The following is a 21,915-nucleotide window of genomic DNA, read 5'->3' on the forward strand; positions in this document are numbered from 1 at the left end:
AAGTTGATCTCCTTTTTTATTTTTTAATACAAAAATATTTGATCAAGATCTAAAATCTACAGAACAATTAGATCTAGATTAACTATTTCACTTTTATCTTAACAGATCTTTTTTGTGTCCATAAACTTAAGTCATCAAGATCTTATAATAAAATGTTTATTTTAAATAGATCTAGATCTAATACAATTAGAAAATTTGAAAACATTTTGAAAGCATACTCGATTTATAATAGATTATATATAAAATAAATATCGAAATGTTGTGTCCTCGGTAGTATAGTGGTAAGTATCCCCGCCTGTCACGCGGGAGACCGGGGTTCGATTCCCCGCCGGGGAGGCAAATTTTTTTTTCTATTAGGGGGCCATTTCGACCTCACTGGCATTGGAATCAAAGGTATTGCCACCATTAAGCTAATTGTTTTGTTTGGTATGGAACAAGGTTAAGAAATCGTACTTGACAAATGTGGTTGCATACGTTATCAGCCCTGAATTCGAATTCAAGCCGTACAATTATTTTTTTATGCATTTAAAAAGCGATCTTGGTAGCATTCATACAGATACTTCTTTCTTTTCTGTAATATGTAGCTGGCAGCAGATGGCCTCTGAGAGAAACAGTTGGAGAGCTCTCACAAAGGCTGCGCGCGGTGGACTAACATTTGAGACTTAATGAAAAGCTATTATTGAAGACAGGCGCAGAAGACGGAAAAAAAAACAAGTTAAGTAGACTGCCAGCGGACAACGGCTTTGTCTACATGAAATTTAGGAAAATATGCAGCTCCCAACTTCTTTCTTCTTCTTCGTTCTCATTGTTATATAGGAGAGTTCAGATGACTAGACCAATATATGAGATGAACTGCGCAGTGGTTTCCAAATCAGGGAGCTCTTCATATAGTTTTCTTTCTATTGTGGTGTTTTGGGGCCAGTGTCTTGTACGGGCCTCTTGGTAAAGAGAGCAGTTTTGGAGGACATGGTCAGCATTCTCCGGTGATACTACACATGGGCTGATTTCATTGATTCCAATTTTGAGCTTCCGGTACATATGTTGTCTGATTCTGTGGTGTCCGGTCCTGAGTCGAAAGATTAGACGTTGATCTTGTCGGGATAGCTTATAGTAAGCGTCATCTTTCTTGTGATTTGGATGAGGGCTTGTCCATTTCTCATTTATTTTATTTACTATTAGTTTCTTCTTTTCTTCTGGATAGAGTGCAATGTTTTTTGTGAGTTTGATCTCCCACTCTTGGCGAGTGTGTTAGCCTTTTCATTTCCTTCTAGTTCTATATGAGCTGGTATCCATCTGAATAACAGTTTGTGCTGTCCTGAATCGTTTTATAAAAGAGAAATCAGAGGTTTCCAAGATTTGGAGGGTTGTTTTCGCATCGGTTAGAAAGACAATCTGACTGTGTGGGGTACTTGGATGATTTGCTAGCAGCTAGTTCTAGTGCTTCCCTTTCTAATCTGTGGGCTGTCAGAGAGCTCTCCAGTTGCAATGGATTTTTCTAGTTTTTCTCCATTGGGTCATTTGATGAGTATTTCAGCTCCCCAGAAGACGGAAAGAAAACTTAAATAGACCTCTAGTCAGTGAGAACGTCACCCCCCCCCTTTTTTTTATTTTGATTGAAATTCGTTTTTTGTTTTTGGTAACACTCGGTTTTGCGCACTGCACCTACTTGAACTAAACTAAATCTAAATCTAAGATTTTTTTTTCTTAGCTAATGTGCTAGAATATCTTGATTTAAAAAAGTAGAACTCTTGTTTTTCCTTCTGACACAAAATTTAACTAGCCTAAATCTAGATCCTAGATTCGATTATAGATTTATTTATTTCTACAGAATTTATTGATATCAAGATGATGAAATCAAAAGGATTTTTAATTATATTGTTCCTAACTATGTTTTTAGTCATTTCATTATCAGGTAGGCCTACCTACACTACACTTATCACTTAATGTCTCAAATAGATCTAGATCAGTCAAATCTAGATCTAGAATCTAGACCTAGGGCCCGGGTTATTCTTTCGATTCCAAAAATTAAGGATGAGTGCAGTCAGTGTATTATTACGAATGACTACGCAAAACCAGTTGCAATGCTACTAATTCTATATACATACTAACATAAATCTAGATTTAATCTGCACTAGATCTATGTCTAGATCTAGACTTACAGTTAAAACTTAATGGATATATAGTCTAAATACTAAATGATGAATTATCACGAAGATAAAGATCTAAAATCTGCTTCTACATATAAGATTTGTGATTTACTGAACAACGGCAATATTTTCTATTAAATAATCAGCCATTAGGGCTTGGCCTTCATGCACAAGGAATTGTCTATAAACTCGGTTATTTTTAATGTCATTAGGTATATCTTTATTTTAATAGGCCTATATCTTTGTTTTAATAGGCCTATATCTTTGTTTTAATAGGCCTATATCTTTGGTTTAATAGGCCTATATCTTTGTTTTAATAGGCCTATATCTTTGTTTTAATAGGCCTATATCTTTGTTTTAATAGGCCTATATCTTTATTTTAATAGGCCTATATCTTTATTTTAATAGGCCTATATCTTTATTTTAATAGGCCTATATCTTTGTTTTAATAGGCCTATATCTTTGTTTTAATAGGCCTATATCTTTGTTTTAATAGGCCTATATCTTTGTTTTAATAGGCCTGTATCTTTGTTTTAATAGGCCTGTATCTTTGTTTTAATAGGCCTATATCTTTGTTTTAATAAACCTATATCTTTGTTTTAATAGGCCTATATCTTTGTTTTAATAGGCCTATATCTTTGTTTTAATAGGCCTATATCTTTGTTTTAATAGGCCTATATCTTTGTTTTAATAGGCCTATATCTTTGTTTTAATAGGCCTATATCTTTGTTTTAATAGGCCTATATCTTTATTTTAATAGGCCTATATCTTTGTTTTAATAGGCCTATATCTTTGTTTTAATAGGCCTATATCTTTATTTTAATAGGCCTATATCTTTATTTTAATAGGCCTATATCTTTATTTTAATAGGCCTATATCGTTGTTTTAATAGGCCTATATCTTTGTTTTAATAGGCCTATATCTTTGTTTTAATAGGCCTATATCTTTGTTTTAATAGGCCTATATCTTTGTTTTAATAGGCCTTTATCTTTGTTTTAATAGGCCTATATCTTTGTTTTAATAGGCCTATTTAATATGAAACTCGGGCGCTGTATAGTGTGCGTGTCCAGTTCCCAATGATTCTGACCCTATTTCCTTTCGGACCATGCGATCTATACGGCAGAAGATGTTAAGGTCATCAGTATTAATGGCCGATAGTTTACGAGGGTGTCATGTGGCCAGCACAACGACCTAACGCCTTTACTTTCGACAACTAATGTCAGGTACCCATTAGTGTTGGTGGATTCAGGGGTGTCCTAAAAATTTCAAAAATTCTACATCCAAATCATCATTGAGACTCTCCATAGATTTCCATAGACCTCCATAGACTCTTCATAGCATAAACTCTCTATAGACCTCCATAGACTCTTCATAGCATAAACTCTCTATAGACCTCCATAGACTCTTCATAGCATAAACTCTCTATAGACCTCCATAGACTCTTCATAGCATAAACTCTCTATAGACCTCCATAGACTCTTCATAGCATAAACTCTCTATAGACCTCCATAGACTCTTCATAGCATAAACTCTCTATAGACCTCCATAGACTCTTCATAGCATAAACTCTCTATAGACCTCCATAGACTCTTCATAGCATAAACTCTCTATAGACCTCCATAGACTCTTCATAGCATAAACTCTCTATAGACCTCCATAGACTCTTCATAGCATAAACTCTCTATAGACCTCCATAGACTCTTCATAGCATAAACTCTCTATAGACCTCCATAGACTCTTCATAGCATAAACTCTCTATAGACCTCCATAGACTCTTCATAGCATAAACTCTCTATAGACCTCCATAGACTCTTCATAGCATAAACTCTCTATAGACCTCCATATATCTTCATAAACCTCCATAGACTCTCCATAGACCTCCATAGCTTCTCCATTGATCTCCATAGACTCCCCATAGACTCTACATAGACCCCCCATAGACTCTCCATAGACATTCATAGACTCTCCATAGACTCTTCATATCATATACTCTATAGACCTCCATATATCTCCATAAACCCCCATAGACTCTCCATAAACCTCCATAGACTCTCCATAAACCTCCATAGACTCTCCATAGACTCTTCATAAACCTCCATAGACTCTCCATAGACCTCCACATGTCTCCGTTGACCTCCATAGATTCTCCATAGATCTCCATAGACTCCCCATAGACTCTACATAGACCCCTATAGATCTCCATAGACCCCCATAGACTCTCCATAGACTCCCCATAGACTCTCCATAGACCCCCATAGACTCTCCATAGACCCCATAGATCTCCATAGGCCATAGACCTCCATATGTCTCTATAGACCTCCATAGACTCTTCATAGCATAAACTCTCTATAGACCTCCATAGACTCTTCATAGCATAAACTCTCTATAGACCTCCATAGACTCTTCATAGCATAAACTCTCTATAGACCTCCATAGACTCTTCATAGCATAAACTCTCTATAGACCTCCATAGACTCTTCATAGCATAAACTCTCTATAGACCTCCATAGACTCTTCATAGCATAAACTCTCTATAGACCTCCATATATCTTCATAAACCTCCATAGACTCCCCATAGACTCTACATAGACCCCCCATAGACTCTCCATAGACATTCATAGACTCTCCATAGACTCTTCATATCATATACTCTATAGACCTCCATATATCTCCATAAACCCCCATAGACTCTCCATAAACCTCCATAGACTCTCCATAAACCTCCATAGACTCTCCATAGACTCTTCATAAACCTCCATAGACTCTCCATAGACCTCCACATGTCTCCGTTGACCTCCATAGATTCTCCATAGATCTCCATAGACTCCCCATAGACTCTACATAGACCCCTATAGATCTCCATAGACCCCCATAGACTCTCCATAGACTCCCCATAGACTCTCCATAGACCCCCATAGACTCTCCATAGACCCCATAGATCTCCATAGGCCATAGACCTCCATATGTCTCTATAGACCTCCATAGACTCTCCATAGACTCTCCATAGACCTTCATAGAATCTCCATAAACCTCCATAGACTCTCCATGGACCTCCATAGACTCCCCATAGACTCTCCATAGACCTTCATAGACTTCATAGACCTCCATAGACTCTCCATAAACCTCCATAGACTCTCCATATGTCTCCATGGACCTCCATAGACTCTCCATAGACCCCCATAGACTCTCCATAGACCTTCTTAGACACTCCATAGACCCCATAGACTCTCCATAGACTCTCCATAGACCTCCATGTCTCCATAGACTCTCCATAGACTCTCCGATTGATTCAATTATGAACGTTTTTTTTTTCTCTTTCTTTTCCCTAGCTAACCCAAGACAAGGAATTGGTGGTAAGTCATAGCTTGTCATCGTTAATATCTGTGTCATCTTTAATATCGTTGTCATCATTACTATCATTGTCGTCATCGTCTTCAATGTCATCACTATAACTCTTAGTGTCATCATCATCAAAAGCGTCATCGTTGCCATAAGTGTAGTCATCGTCATTATAAGTGTCATCGTTACCGCCAGTGTTATTATTATCACCAATAATTATAATAATAATAATTTTATTTATAAAGCGCTGTTAACAAACAAAATGTAGGCTCAAGGCGATGTGATAACATTACAAACACGAGAGCTAAAATGACAAACTAATCTAAAAAAGTTTTAAACAGATAGATCTTAATGTTCTTCTTGAAAGTAGTATAGCATGTTGTCTGTCTGAGATCAATGGGGAGTCAGTTCCAAACCCTTCGTCCGTGCACTGAAAAAGCCCGCAGACCGTAGCTTTTGAGGGAGAAACGTGGCACCGCTAAAAGCGTTGAATCCATTGAGCGCAGGGCTCTCTGGGGGGGCATATGGAGTAATCAGTTCGCTAAGGTACAAGGGCATCTCATTGTTATATATATATACACTGATGACAAAGTGTGGCGACCTTGTAATCGATTCTCGCTTTCACGGGAAGCCAAGAGATGTCATCATTAATATTAGTGTCATCAATAGAATCAGTGATATCAATACTTATCATCGTATTTCATTTGTTTAGTAGTGATAATTGCTACTTTCATCTAAGTTAATCTTTTTAGATAAATCCCAAGAAAAGCCAAAAAAAAATACTTTTAAGAGAATTTGAATTTTTATACAAACTCCGAAACGGACCCCCAGGGTCCACCATGTGTCATTGACAAACAATGCAGGTTTCAATATTTTTAGGCAAGAATATCAGAAGTAATGAACGTACAAACTATCAACAAACAAAATCCCATCTCCTTACACACACAAAATCTATTTTTTTTTTAGGAAAATTGATTCACTGGTCTTATGCCCCTTTTTCTCAGGAAGTCGCCCCCCCCCCCCACTGTTTAGTAGGCTATTTCTAGGGGGGGGGGGGGGTTGCGCGTGCACCCAACAATCTGAGAAACTAGATTTATTTATTTTTGTGTATCTAATGGCAATGTCTTCGATTCCGAAGAGTAAGAATAATTGTAGTGTTTCACATGACTACGCAAACCCAGTGTCGACCTGCATATTCTTACGCATCTCGTGCAGACAAACCCGTTGTCCGCTGGCCGTCTATTTCAGTTTTCTTCTGCGCCTGTCTTCAATAATGGCTTTTCCTTTGGGTCTGAAATGTGTGTCCCTCAGCCATTGCTCTCCATTTGTCTCTTTCAGAGGTCATCTGCTGCCAGCTATTTTCCTCTATGCCGGTGAGGGCGAAATGGCGACTGAGTTGATCTTTATAGCAGTTACAGGAGGCACCTCTGTTGCGTCGTTCTCCTTTGAGCTCGCCAAAGAAGATCGCCTTTGGCATGCGGTCGTCTCCCACGCGGGATAGGTCTATGTTTTATTATGAGACACACAGCAGTTGTGTAGCTAGAGATTTAGGGGCCCGGAAGCTTGACCTTTAAGGGGCCCCTGCATTTTGACATTCGACATGAGATAATGTACTTTATAAATCATCATCTTCACCATCACCTATTCCTTAGTTTGTGGGACCGTTGGGACACCACGCAATATTAGTCGACCGTCTTTCTCCATTCCTCTCTGACTTGTGCCTTGGAAAGAACCTCTTTCAATGGCAGGCCCGCCTATTCTTTTATGTTGTCTCCCCATCCATTTGTAGCATCTCATTGCTAGGATCCTCCTCTCTTGCTCTTCAGACAGCGTGGAAGACTCGCAATCACATAAGAATGTGGCCATGACAAGGGAGGGCATCAGTCTGATTTCATTGTCAAGGGCTATGACTTGGTCTTTCAATATTACTTTGAGTTTAGAAAGTGCTGCTGTGGACTGTGCAATTCGGGCCAGTAGTTTGGGCTTCGTTCTCTCATCTGAGACGATAGCTCCAAGGTATTTGAAACTAATGACATTTGTCAGCTTTTCACCTCCAATGCGAATGCCCCTTTTAAATCCACGTTGGCTATCCCCATTGAGCTAGGACAAAGAACATGCTTCACTATTTTTAAGAAGAATATAAGACCTATTTGTTCAAAAGATTTTTTTAGATTGATTTGGCTTTTGAACTCTTGTGTTGATGTCTATCATTTAATCATAGCGCCATGAGCCAACATTAGGTTTCTTAACAGCGCAAACGAAATTACATTTTTATTATTACGATTATTATTATTATTACCATCATTTTTATATAAAATATTGACGTCCACTCTGGTTATCATTTTTGACTAACTGTATCTAAATAAAGATTAATTTATAGTAACTTATACAATTATTTGTCTTTATTTTTTGTTTTACAGACAAGTCTGGGTTATCTTTCAAAAGTATGGTACCTTTACCAGGTAAAAAAAAAATGCTTTAAAAATATTGTGCACTGTTAGTAGTTGGAATTTTACTCTATTGATTAAAATTGTTTATATCACATGTGTGCGTTTAATCTTTGCTATTGAATACCTGATCGCCTGTGTTGTAGTATTTTAATTATCAGTCTCTGTCTATTCTAATTTAACAGTCACGTGGGATATGCGTCAAGGTTGCCGTATCAGAAACCCCCATTAGTAAAAGATCATGCTGATTACTCGTGAAAGAAAGAAAGAATGAGTGAATTTTAATGTCGCCTCGGCCCCGCACACGGACCAGCTCTCTCTCTCCCCCCCCCCCCTCCCTCTCTCTCCCTCTCCCTCGCTCTCTCTCTCTTTCTCTCTCTCTCTCTCGCTCTCTCTCTCTCTTTCTCTCTCTCTCTCGGTTTGAAAATAGAGATAGACGAAACGAGCTTGTTTCAGTGTCCGAAAAAAAATCTGTCTATTCATCTATTCATTGAATAAGTTTCAAGCTTCATATTCAGTCTACTATTCAGAATATATTTTTTAACCTTGGTTAACAGAAGGCGCGGTGGCTGAGAGGTAAAGCGCTTGGTTCCCGAACATAAAACATTGAACCACAATTTTCAAATACAAAAACAAAACCTAATAAAATACTTGACACAAAGATAAAGACACAATTCTTGATCCATATGCTTCGACGGATCTATACAGATCTTAGAGCATGGAATGGGTTGTCTGAATCAGCCAGGACAACCAACAACTTGGAAGGGCTTAAAGTTTAAGTCATTGATGTCAAGATTGACTTGGGACGCGCTCACGCGCGTAAACATCTTCTTTTTAGAAGTACCGTCTGTATAACGTCTTTATAAGATTTTTTTTAATTATAAGAATTTATAAAGTGTGTTATTATTGCCTTATTTGTAACGATTTCTATTACAATTACTCTTATTAGCTGACTAATTCATGGGTGGAACCTAGACACAGATTTCGAAAACGGCTCTTGCAATTTTTAAAAAAAAATTTCAGCGTATGTATACCTTTGGGAAAAACATACTAGCTAATTGGCCACACAGGGAAAACTCTGTTTTGTCTGTTCTACAACTTTCAAGATATATAATCATCTTTCAATTAATAAATGTGGTCTATTTTGAACACGAGTCAGTGGTTATTCCCACATGTATTAATTACAGAGTTGAATAAACGAAGTTCGGTAACATTTTGAGCATTGTATTCTATAGACTGCTAGAACTAATTTGTGACATTATACATTTATTTGACATTTTCATGCAACTGAAGGTCTGGAAGATCAAGGTTATGAAGAAATTTGTATATACCTATACCACCAAGAGCAGGAGCCACTCTTTTCTGATATTTTCATGATACTTATACAATCATCAATGTACAATATCAATATTATATTTATTACTAGATCCATAGCCTTAGACCGCACTAGTTTGAGTCAGACGGTGACCAAGAAAGCTATGGGCAGCGAAAAACATGGGCCTCAGCTCTTGAAGAAAAGCATGCCAAAGCGAAAGCCACCTTGACCTGCAATATATGTGGACGGGAGTGTCTCTCCTAAATAGGGCTCCACAGCCACATGAAAAAGTGTTCGAGCTGAACCATAGACGTTCTACGACTGAAGGAGGCCAATAAATACTAGATCCAGTATTCTAATCATGTATTGTCTTCGACATTTAATAATTATGCAAAGTTTCAACTTCATCCGAGAATCGGAAGTGGTAGAAATAACGTGTATAAGACTTGTACCAGATAGAAAGACAGACCGATTAGATTTCATCTTAAAAAAAAAAGAAAACAACCAAGAACTTTTAAAATTTCTTCTGTATTTCAGCTTGTGGAGATTATTACAAGATATCTCAGTCAGAAGTTGGCCATATCGTCCATCCAGAGTATCCGGACGTTGCGAGCAATCGACTGTTCTGTATCTGGCTGATTGAGGCGCCACAGAACTACAGAGTGAACATAACTATTTTGTTTCAAGGAGATATGTACAAGAAAAGTTGTGTTGATTACCTTCAGGTGAGGACATCATAGTGACTAATACAAATGGCTGAGTGGTAGAATAAAAAGCGCTTGGCTTCCGAAGACTGGGCAACCCTGAGTCTAAACAACTCTAAAGGTTGTCTGACATATTATGGGGAAAAGTAAAGGCGGTTAGTTTATCTAGCAGGGCATTGAGTATGTTTGTTTGTTTGTTTTACATGTTTCGGATGTTCCTTCAGAGTTGAAGATAATTACTTCCTTGTCCAAACCTCCCGCAGGACGACGGGGGATAGGAGCGGGCAGGGTTTGAACCACTGGCGGATCCAGGGGGGGGCGGTAGGGGCGATCGCCCCCCCCACTCGGCCGACCCCCCCCCCCCCGGAGGGGGGGGCGGACGTATTTTAGTATAGAAGTCACACAATTTGTATACGAATTTATTACTTATGTTAATAATATATACTAATTATTTATATTTCAAACTATTTTTAGATTATTTCGCCCCCCCCCTCTAGTATGTTGGCCGATTAATTGGGGTCTGGAGGGGGCGATAGCATCTATTCGCCCCCCCCCCCCACCATAAACTTTTGAGTGGGGGGGGCGGTCCAATTTATTTGTAGAAATCACAGCCTGCCAAAAGAATCAATTAAATATCTATATGATTAAAACTTGTTATTGATATTTTAACCGATCTTTATATTATGTCGTTCCCCTGTTGTCCGATTGGTGTGTGTGTGGGGGGGGGGGGGGCGAAACCTCTACTGCCCTTCCCACCTAAACCCTTTGAGTGGGGTGGGGGCGGTCCTACTTTTATGGAGAAATCATAGTTTGTGAGCAAGATTAGTTGCATTGATATATAAATGTGATATTATGTCGCTCTCCTTCAGGTATCTTGGCAGATTCGGTGGGGTAAGGGGGGGGGCGATTGCATGTACTGCCCTCCCCGCTCTAGCCCTCAGAGTGGGGGGGGCGGTCATATTTTTATGGAGGAATCATAGTTTGTGAACAAAAATAGTTGAATTTCTATATAATTGATATGTGAAATCATTTGTATATTATGTCGCACCACACTCTAATCTCAAATTTTATGATTAGTAAATATAAAGGGAAAAAGGTGGAAGGGGCGATACATGCCATCTCCTTTCCCTCATCGGACAAAGCAATAATTTTTCTTTTTGTATTATAGTTAAGAAATTACAAAATGTAAAAAAAAAATCAGCCACTAATATAATTTATATATGCTATAAATTAAATTCTCGTATCGAGTGGCCCCACCCTTATTCTTTAATGCCAAATGCAATCATTAGCAGAAATTATAAAAAGGAGCGAGGATAAATCGTTTTCATTCTACCGCCCCTCCCATTTCCAGACAGAGTTTATGTAATTTCACATGAATTTATCATAATTATTTTAAGAAAGACTTTGCTTTGGAAAAGTTAAAATTCAAACAAAAAATTTCAGTATAAGAGTCACGATTGAGATGAGTAGCCTTTTTTCCAACCTCTACTCAATCTAATATTTTTCTAGTTAAATTTGGGACTATAACTCACAATTTATGCTTGAATTTTATTGAATATTATTTATCGAATTTTTTTTCGGCGGTGATCCTCTAAGCCTTAATCTAAATATGTGGGGTATCTGATCTTTTCAAGGAACAAATCGGTTTTATTTGCAATGTATTAAGGGCGTATACATTCAAATTAGAATATTTTTCAAGTACAATATTATTCAAAAAGTCCTTTTTTAATAGGATGAATAATGAGCTTTAGGTAAGGAGAATGTGTTTCTTCAGCGAAGAATGCAAGAAAACGCTTTTTGGCGTCGGGGCTTCGCCCCGAACTCCACCGATTAATAATGAGCTGTAGATGTCAGGAGAATGCGTTTCTTCAGTGAAGAATGCATGAAAACGCTATATTCGTCGGGGCTACGCCCCGAAACTCACTGATGAATAGTGAGCTGTAGATGTCAGGAGCAGGCGTTTCTGCAGTGAAAAATGCAAGAAAACGCTTTTTGGCGTCGGGGCTTCGCCCCGAACTCCACTGGTGGATAAAGAGCTGTAGATGTCAGGAGAATGCGTTTCTGCAGTGAAGAAAACATGAAAATACTGAGAAATACTGCTTATTTATTCTTATATATACATATAGAGAGATATAGTTGTAAATGCGGAGTTCTTCCCCGTAGATGAGCTTTGTTTTTTTTTTTTTTTTACTTTTTTTTTTGTTAAGTTGTCTAATATTACGATAATTACGGTATGACGGGTTGTGTAATAACTCGTTTAGATACATGAACACATGATTTTTTTTCCTTCGTTATAAATTTCGATTTGTAGATTTTAATTATTTATTCCCCGGTGTAGATTTTGCTTAGATTTTCCCCGGTTTAGATTTTGACTAGTCTGTAGATTTTCCCCGGTGTGGATTTTGATTAGTTTTTCTACGGTGTAGATTTTGATTAGATTTTCTCCGGTGTAGATTTTGATTAGATTTTCCCCGGTGTAGATTTTGACTAGTTTTTCTCCGGTGTAGATTTTGATTAGATTTTCCCCAGTGTAGATTTTGACTAGTTTTTCTCCGGTGTAGATTTTGATTAGATTTTCCCCGGTGTGGATTTTGATTAGTTTTTCTACGGTGTAGATTTTGATTAGTTTTTCCCCAGTGTAGATTTTGATTAGTTTTTCCCCAGTGTAGATTTTGATTAGTTTTTTCCTGGTGTAGATTTTGATTAGTTTTTTCCCGGTGTAGATTTTGATTATTTTATTCCTGGTGTATATTTTGATTATTTTATTCCTGGTGTAGATTTTGATTATTTTATTCCTGGTGTAGATTTTGATTATTTTTTTCCCGGTGTAGATTTTGACTAGTTTTTCTCCGGTGTAGATTTTGATTAGATTTTCCCCGGTGTGGATTTTGATTAGTTTTTCTACGGTGTAGATTTTGATTAGTTTTTCCCCAGTGTAGATTTTGATTAGTTTTTCCCCAGTGTAGATTTTGATTATTTTTTTCCTGGTGTAGATTTTGACTAGTTTTTCTACGGTGTAGATTTTGATTAGATTTTCTCCGGTGTAGATTTTGATTAGATTTTCCCCGGTGTGGATTTTGATTAGTTTTTCTACGGTGTAGATTTTGATTAGTTTTTCCCCAGTGTAGATTTTGATTAGATTTTCCCCGGTGTATATTTTGACTAGTTTTTCCCCGGTGTATATTTTGATTATTTTATTCCTGGTGTATATTTTGATTATTTTATTCCTGGTGTAGATTTTGATTATTTTATTCCCGGTGTAGATTTTGATTATTTTTTTCCCGGTGTAGATTTTGATTATTTTATTCCTGGTGTAGATTTTGACTAGTTTTTCCCGGTGTAGATTTTGATTATTTTATTCCTGGTGTATATTTTGATTATTTTATTCCTGGTGTATATTTTGATTATTTTATTCCTGGTGTAGATTTTGATTATTTTTTTCCCGGTGTAGATTTTGATTATTTTTTTCCCGGTGTAGATTTTGATTATTTTTTTCCCGGTGTAGATTTTGATTATTTTTTTCCTGGTGTAGATTTTGACTAGTTTTTCTACGGTGTAGATTTTTATTAGATTTTCTCCGGTGTAGATTTTGATTAGATTTTCCCCGGTGTGGATTTTGATTAGTTTTTCTACGGTGTAGATTTTGATTAGTTTTTCCCCAGTGTAGATTTTGATTAGATTTTCCCCGGTGTATATTTTGACTAGTTTTTCCCCGGTGTATATTTTGATTATTTTATTCCTGGTGTATATTTTGATTATTTTATTCCTGGTGTATATTTTGATTATTTTATTCCTGGTGTATATTTTGATTATTTTATTCCTGGTGTATATTTTGACTAGTTTTTCCCCGGTGTATATTTTGATTATTTTATTCCTGGTGTAGATTTTGATTATTTTATTCCTGGTGTAGATTTTGATTATTTTATTCCTGGTGTAGATTTTGATTATTTTATTCCTGGTGTATATTTTGATTATTTTATTCCTGGTGTATATTTTGATTATTTTATTCCTGGTGTATATTTTGATTATTTTATTCCTGGTGTAGATTTTGATTATTTTATTCCTGGTGTATATTTTGATTATTTTATTCCTGGTGTATATTTTGATTATTTTATTCCTGGTGTATATTTTGATTATTTTATTCCTGGTGTATATTTTGATTATTTTATTCCTGGTGTAGATTTTGATTATTTTATTCCTGGTGTATATTTTGACTAGTTTTTCCCTGGTGTATATTTTGATTATTTTATTCCTGGTGTATATTTTGATTATTTTATTCCTGGTGTATATTTTGATTATTTTATTCCTGGTGTAGATTTTGATTATTTTATTCCTGGTGTATATTTTGACTAGTTTTTCCCCGGTGTATATTTTGATTATTTTATTCCTGGTGTAGATTTTGATTATTTTATTCCTGGTGTAGATTTTGATTATTTTATTCCTGGTGTAGATTTTGATTATTTTATTCCTGGTGTATATTTTGATTATTTTATTCCTGGTGTAGATTTTGATTATTTTATTCCTGGTGTAGATTTTGATTATTTTTTTCCCGGTGTAGATTTTGATTATTTTTTTCCCGGTGTAGATTTTGATTATTTTTTTTCCCGGTGTAGATTTTGATTAGTTTTTTCCTGGTGTAGATTTTGACTAGATTTTCCCCAGTGTAGATTTTGATTAGTTTTTCCCCAGTGTAGATTTTGATTAGTTTTTTCCTGGTGTAGATTTTGACTAGATTTTCCCCAGTGTAGATTTTGATTAGTTTTTTCCCGGTGTAGATTTTGATTCGTTTGTCCCCGATGTAGATTTTGATTATTTTTTTCCCGGTGTAGATTTTGACTAGTTTTTCCCGGTGTAGATTTTGACTAGTTTTTTCCCGGTGTAGATTTTGATTATTTTTTTCCCGGTGTAGATTTTGACTAGTTTTTCCCGGTGTAGATTTTGACTAGTTTTTTCCTGGTGTAGATTTTAATTCGTTTTTCCTCGGTGTAGATTTTGATTGTTTTCCCCGGTGTAGATTTTGACTAGTTTTTCCCGGTGTAGATTTTGACTAGTTTTTCCCAGTGTAGATTTTGACTAGTTTTTTCCTGGTGTAGATTTTAATTCGTTTTTCCTCGGTGTAGATTTTGATTGTTTTCCCCGGTGTAGATTTTGACTAGTTTTTTCCTGGTGTAGATTTTAATTCGTTTTTCCTCGGTGTAGATTTTGATTGTTTTTCCCGGTGTAGATTTTGATTGTTTTTCCCGGTGTAGATTTTGACTAGTTTTTTCCTGGTGTAGATTTTAATTCGTTTTTCCTCGGTGTAGATTTTGATTGTTTTCCCCGGTGTAGATTTTCATTCGTTTTTCTGCGATGTAGATTTCGATTTTTCCCAGGTGTAGATTTTTATTAGTTTTTTTCCGCAGTGTAGATTTTGATTTGTTTCTCAGGAGTAGATTTTGAGCTGTTTCAATGCTCATTTAGATAACGCGATTGTGGAACAGAATGTGTGTGTATAAGAGTAGGAGGAGACGTTTATTTCTTTTGCGTATTTGTAATACAGGGGAGTGAACTCAACAAAACAAAAGATCATGGGATTTAAAAAATAGCCTCTTAATAATAAAAAAATATTTGCTGAGTCCTACCAGAAAGTCACTAACACATATAGATCTAGATACGAGGGTTGTTTTTGTACAATAACGGTAGTATAATCTGATAAAGTCTACCGCAGTGATAATTCCATCTCTTAATGAAACAACATCTGGAGTGGACAAAAACACACGGCTCTAGTATATATATAACCTTTAAAAATACAGCTTTACATGCCATACACAGAAGCCTGTAATTAAAGGAAATCTGAAGCCCAAGTTGAAGTCAAACAGTTGATAATCAGCATGGCTTTTACCTTTGCCACAGTGTTGGTGGCTTTGTTCGCATTGTCGATCGGTGATGCTTCATCCGACGACAATGACCAGAAAAGAGTGGCCCCTGCTCTTGGTGGTATAGGTATAGACAAGCTTCTTCCTAACCTTGATCTTCCAGACCTTCAGCTGCATGACCTTCTGAAGTTTATAAATCAAGTCATCGAACAGATTCAGAAGCTTATTCGTCAAGTATGTCCGAAGTTGGGTCATGGAGGCTACAAAGCAGGGGCTGGCTGGAGCGGAGGCTCAGGCTATGCACCATCAGGCAACTATGCTTCAGGTGATTATGTTCTACCAGGCAACTATGTTCCACCAAATGGTTATGAGCCACAAGGAGGCGACTACGTGCCACAAGGAGGTGACTACGTGCCACAAGGAGGCGACTACGTGCCACAAGGAGGCGACTACGTTCCACCAGTAGGCGAATACGAGCAGTCCCGAACATACAGAGACTACGCGGGAGCGGGCGGCTACCCTGGCGGCTACCCTGGCGGCTACTATGGCGGCTATTCTGCAGGTGCCGGCTACAAGGGAAACGCTGACCTAACCAACCTTCTCTGCGACGCCCTCAATACGCTCTACTCTCTATTGGAGCAAATCCAGAAAGCCCTCAGCGGTTTAGTCTTGAAATCCGGTGGCAAGTACGTGGGCAAAGCCGGAAGCTACGAAAATAAAGTCGTCTATTGATAAACGTTAGTGTCATTCACAAAGACCTGAAGAAAAATTTATTTTTTTAAAATCGAACTATGATATGTATTTACCAAATGTCAGAAAAATGAGAAGTCATTTTTTGTTTTCAAAGATTCAATCCGATGTTCTAAAGTTAAGAAATAAAGTTATATTGCAGCACATCAAAACATAGTTGTTGTTTTTGGTTTGTTTTTGTATTTTTTAAATACATTTTTCATGCATATAATTATGTACCATATTCGAGTATTCCCTAAAATAACTGAACACTAAATCACGGACACCGCAGAGTGTAATGTACAGGGCACCATTTGATGATCAGAATAACGACACATGATATTACACAGCGCTTAAAGTCTAATTTGATATTTAAACAAAGTTAATAAAAGTACTTAAAATCTTAAGTCATAGCTCTAAATGACACTAGTCAATTTTAAGACAGTCATTTTAGAAAGTCAAACCGGTACTAAGTACAAACTTAAATTCATCAATTTGCGGGTCTCATCTACATAAATTCAATACTAGAATTAGGCTAGACCTAACTCTGACAAATATAACATCACGCTCTAACAAACAAATTACCATTTGCACCAAAGGTCAGTAAACTTTAGTTTGTCATGTGAATGTAGTTGATTAATTTCATTAAAACTCCAATTTAAAATTTAGGACTGTGGTCGAGAGGCTAAGTACGCTTGACTTGGCTACCTACGAAGGGGGCTCGAGGTTCGACACCTGACTCGAGCAGAGTTTGTTACAGCACGGAAAACCTTCTCCCAGATATCCCCGTCCCCACCACTGATCCACAAATGAGAATGGACCATAACGCCCTGAGCATGCTATAAGCATGAAAGTAGAGCTATATAAAAGCTATAATTTAAAATCTCAATAAAACTTCAATATAAAATGAATAGGACTGTTGATGTTATGCATATGTAACAGTAGTGGACATTATCAAATTATGAAATATAATACTATGGATCTTTCTAAAACTAAGACTGCTTTATTGATCCTTATGGAAAGTTGTTGTGATTACAAGGACTCTTTTCTCATATTAAAACAACTCAACAGAAACATTCACATACATAAAACAGACACAACATAAAAAGTTCATTCAGCGGCTACACAGGCATCTTGGTGTTGATAGAGTCTGACCGAGTAAGGTACGAACGAGTTTTTGTACCGCTCTGTTCTTGTCTAGATTGACAGTAGTCGCCCACTTCGCGATGGAGCGGGTGGCTGTTGTCTTCCAAGATTTTTGCGATTTGCACATTAAAACTATAAAATAATACTACATACTTTATCATAATATAGAACACAAGTTATGAATCAAATGGAGGAGTTGAAATGTATGGTAAATGTGTGATACATTTTCTTTTTTTGCGTTCACAAAAATCACTCACTCTACGAACTGGTACGACCTCCAAATGAGTAGGAAACTGCTTCCTATTTTGTTAATGGTTCCTGGAATGTGTTCGATCATTTTGAAATAAAAGCCAAAAAAAATAAATGCCCAAATGTTTATTAAAAGAAAAGCAGACACAGAAGAGAGCATAAAATTATATGAAGAGAATGATCCTGAAAACTTTGTGCCAAGAGACTAATTCAGAACCAAAACAGTTATACATGTAACGGATGCAATATAGACTACAATAAAAAAACAACATTAGAAGATATAAAAAAAAAACAAAGCTTATATTAAGAGTACTGCATTGATTAGTTTGGATCAGTCATGCAATTAAATTTGTAATAGATCTAGACAAACAATAACACATCTGTACGAATAGAATTATTTTGAAGTATTATTTTTGTTTAGCGCTATTTCATGCTTTTAGCTTTCTCAATGCGCGATCTTAGACTGGGTGTGGGGAAATATAACTGTATAAACTTTTTAACAAACAAACAGACAGAGAGTGAGTTGATAGGTAAAAAAAAAACGAAAGAGAGAGAGAAAGAGAGAGAGAGAGAGAGGGGAAGAGAGAGAGAGAGAAAGAGAGAGAGAGAGGGGAAGAGAGAGAGAAAGAGAGAGAGAGGGGGGGGGGAAGAGAGAGAGAGAGAAAGGGAGGAAGAGAGAGAGATAGGAAGAGAGAGAGAGAGAGGAAACTAGTGAGAGAGAGAGAGAGGAAGAGAGAGAGAGAGAGAGGAAGAGGCAGAGAGAGGAAGAGAGAGAGAGGAAGAGAGAGAGAGGAAGAGAAAGAGAGAGAGGGAGAGAGAGAGAGAGGAAGAGAGAGAGAGGAAGAGAGAGAGAGAGAGAAAGGAAGAGAGAGAGAGGAAGAGAGAGAGGGAGAGAGAGAGGGAGAGAGAGACAGAGAGAGAGAGGAAGAGAGAGAGAGAGGAAGAGAGAGAGAGGAAGAGAGAGAGAGAGGAAGAGAGAGACAGAGAGAGAGAGAGAGGAAGAGAGATTCGTGAAGGAGTGCATTGGATCAATATGTGAGACAAAGTCAATCTCATGATTCAGAGCAACATGATGATTTGACACATCAGTAGATGTCAGAGGGCATTGTGGGTAATTTTGAACGATATTGTCCAGCCAGCATTCACTAATGTAGAAGCTATACGAGGTTGTGGCTACAAATAGCTCTGTACGAAGATCTTATCACAATTGAAGAAGATAGAAAATTGAGGACAACAATGACTCAAGATAAATTCAGTTCCCTCAGTCTCGCAAGAACGTGACAGTCTAAGCAGTCTATGATTTGATGATGTCACCAGTGACATTGCTCTGGCAAATACAAAAAGAAAAGAAAAGAATGCAGTTTATTACATGTTTTCACAGATTATAGTATAAGAGTTTGTCAACTGCACCTTTTAAAAGAAATCGTTAGGTTGTTTTTTTTTACAGTTTTAAAGTTTGTTATAGAATTAAGACTAAGACCAAGACCAAGACTAAGACTTAGACTAAGACCAAGATTAAGACCAAGATTAAGACGAAGACTAAGACTAAGTTTAAGACTACGACTGCTTTATTGATCCTTATGGACATTTGAACTAAATAATGTTTTTAATTTTTATTATTTCACTATCTATATACATTTTACTAGTACCAATAATGTACAAGTTATTTTCCTTATTCGATATCAAACAAAATAATTTAATTATCAATAATTAATTGACTAATTGAGTATTTTTGTTTATTGATTCATATTTTGTTAGGTACAATAAATAATTGTTTAAAGTATCAGCTTGAATGGTGAGAGAGAAATAGCGTCAACACTTATTCTAGGGGACTTAACCCAACAAATGTAGCAATATCTGTGAATACTGAAGTATTAGTCCCCCTTGTTGCTATTAAACAAAATAATCAATTGTCAGTAATTCATTGTCTAATTGATTACTTTTTTTTTTTTAATCGATTCATGTCTTGTCTATGTCAATTAATAATTGTACGAATTTTCAGTTTAATCCGAGAATGGGTGTGGGAGAAATAACATGTACACACTTTTGACCTGTCAGACAGACAGGGTTGATATAAGCTTTGTAAAAGCAGGAATCGCTCGACTTAAATTGAAACTCCAGAGCTGAAGCCTCCTTGATGTGACAGTATATACGTTACCACTGACCTAGACAAGTTCTTATTAAAATAGTTATGTATTGTTAGTTTCAAATTTTTAGCCGACGACCTAATTCTCTACACAAGGCTTATCTCTCCTTGGCTAGTATTGTTTATGAAAAACATAATTAGTTATGACTAATTGATAAAATAATCATTTTTTTTTATTGATTCGTGAATAATTGTGCAAAGTTTTAACTTATCCGAGAATGGGAAGTGGGAAAAATGTAAAGTTTGTGCCAGATAGCTTTGTAAATACTTTCTTAATACTCAGTTTTCAAACAAAGATGAAAAAATACTTTATGCATGCTTAGAGCTTTCAAACATAGCTGAACAAATTATTTGTGCATACTTAGTTTTTAAACAAAGATTTTAACATTTTCGATAAAGCTTTATACGTTCGTACACCTAAAAATACAAAATGATTTAGGACGGCCTTGAGTCCAACCTACTCTAATGAGTACCTCACATTAGTTAAGGAATGAAGGCGGTTGGTCGTCTTGCTGGCCACATGACACCCTTGTTAATCGTAGGCCATGGAACCAGATGGCATTTGCATAATAATAATAATAATAATAATAATCTTTATTGTCCGTATGGAAATTCGTCTTACAATTTGTGCCTTACACCAAACAAAAAACATTATAACTATAAGAAACCAAAGTGTACATTCACACCAGACTCACTCATAATTTACTTGTGACAAAGTTTATACCAGATTGTTCTTATTTAATGATTTCATTGCCAGGGGGACAAAAGAGTGTTTGTGTCTGTTTGTCTTTGCTATCGGTGTCTTGTATCTCTTTTGTGATGGTAAAATCACAAAATCCTGACACAAAGGGTGATTCTTTATTTCGAGGATCTTGTTAGCTTTTTTATAGATGTTTGTCTCAAACAACTGCCCAAATGGGGTTTGTTTTTTGCCAATGATTTTGCCAGCAGCATTTAGGATTCTATAAAGTTTATTCCTATTTTTAATGCTCGTCATTACACCATGCATCCCATATGCCTACTAATATTTCACAACCTAAATTATAAATAAAGGCTTGTCTTCGAGTCCAATGACTAAAGGCATGTAGGGTTAGGCATGTATCACGTGTCAACGCAGACCCAGCTGTGACTTACTACTGGCGCATACAAAGCTATTACCTGCTGGAGTTTGATTGAAACTATCTGTTCTCCAGTATCTCTCTAAGTAGCGCCGCCAGCATTTCGTGGCTATATCCCCGTGAGGGCACACTGAAACCTGGGCTAGTAGTAACACCGTTTTCGTTGGGTTTTCATTTACGATGTATTTTAAGTTTGTCAAAAAAAGATTGCCTTTCGCATACGGTAGTCCTCCATACACCTTGTTTGGCTAGAAGAATAACAGGATATTGCAATGCAGACACCTCAGAAAATGCATGTCTGAAGCTCAGAATGCACAAAATCTCCCCCCAGGCCCCTTGCTGCCCAAGGAGTACCATTTACAGTCATTTCACTAATTCCAGAAAGAAGCCCGTATATATTGCAAAACTGGATGGAATAGCTGTAATAATCATTCATAGCGTAGGCCTAAATTTAAAATATTGTAATAACTTAAGTGAGGCAACTCAACGAGGACATAGACGTTTATTTACACTAAGACATGACAAACACAAAGCGGCATCTGCCTTGAGCACAGCATCTCCATATTGGCTCTCTACTTGGGCGGAAATCGTTTGTCTCTTATGTCAACATCCGACTTGTCTGGTCACTGATAGTGCGCACCTTCTTTCTGCACTATCTTGGATGGCGGTGCGCATGGCAAAGTCATAACAATATGTATTCGATATATATGGGGTGTGTGG

General features: G+C 36.8%; 1 protein-coding gene and 1 non-coding gene across 3 annotated transcripts in view; both read left to right on the forward strand.

The window, feature by feature from the left end:
- Nucleotides 1–264: 264 nt before the first annotated feature.
- Trnad-guc (transfer RNA aspartic acid (anticodon GUC)) lies at nt 265–336 on the forward strand. Its single transcript has one exon. It is a non-coding gene; the product is annotated as a tRNA-Asp (tRNA).
- A 1,383-nt stretch (nt 337–1,719) lies between these two features.
- The window catches only part of LOC106078559 (dorsal-ventral patterning tolloid-like protein 1), a 37,711-nt gene continuing 17,515 nt past the window's right edge, over nt 1,720–21,915 (forward strand). For both annotated transcript variants that reach the window (XM_056033849.1, XM_056033850.1), the window contains exons 1-4: nt 1,720–1,912; nt 5,477–5,500; nt 7,907–7,948; nt 9,786–9,973. In XM_056033849.1, the coding sequence (XP_055889824.1) occupies nt 1,846–1,912; nt 5,477–5,500; nt 7,907–7,948; nt 9,786–9,973 (321 nt within the window). In that variant the 5' untranslated portion in view covers nt 1,720–1,845. The remainder of the gene's footprint in view (nt 1,913–5,476; nt 5,501–7,906; nt 7,949–9,785; nt 9,974–21,915) is intronic.

The sequence above is a fragment of the Biomphalaria glabrata genome, chromosome 6 (assembly GCF_947242115.1).
Source record: "Biomphalaria glabrata chromosome 6, xgBioGlab47.1, whole genome shotgun sequence".
Lineage (NCBI taxonomy): Eukaryota > Metazoa > Mollusca > Gastropoda > Planorbidae > Biomphalaria > Biomphalaria glabrata.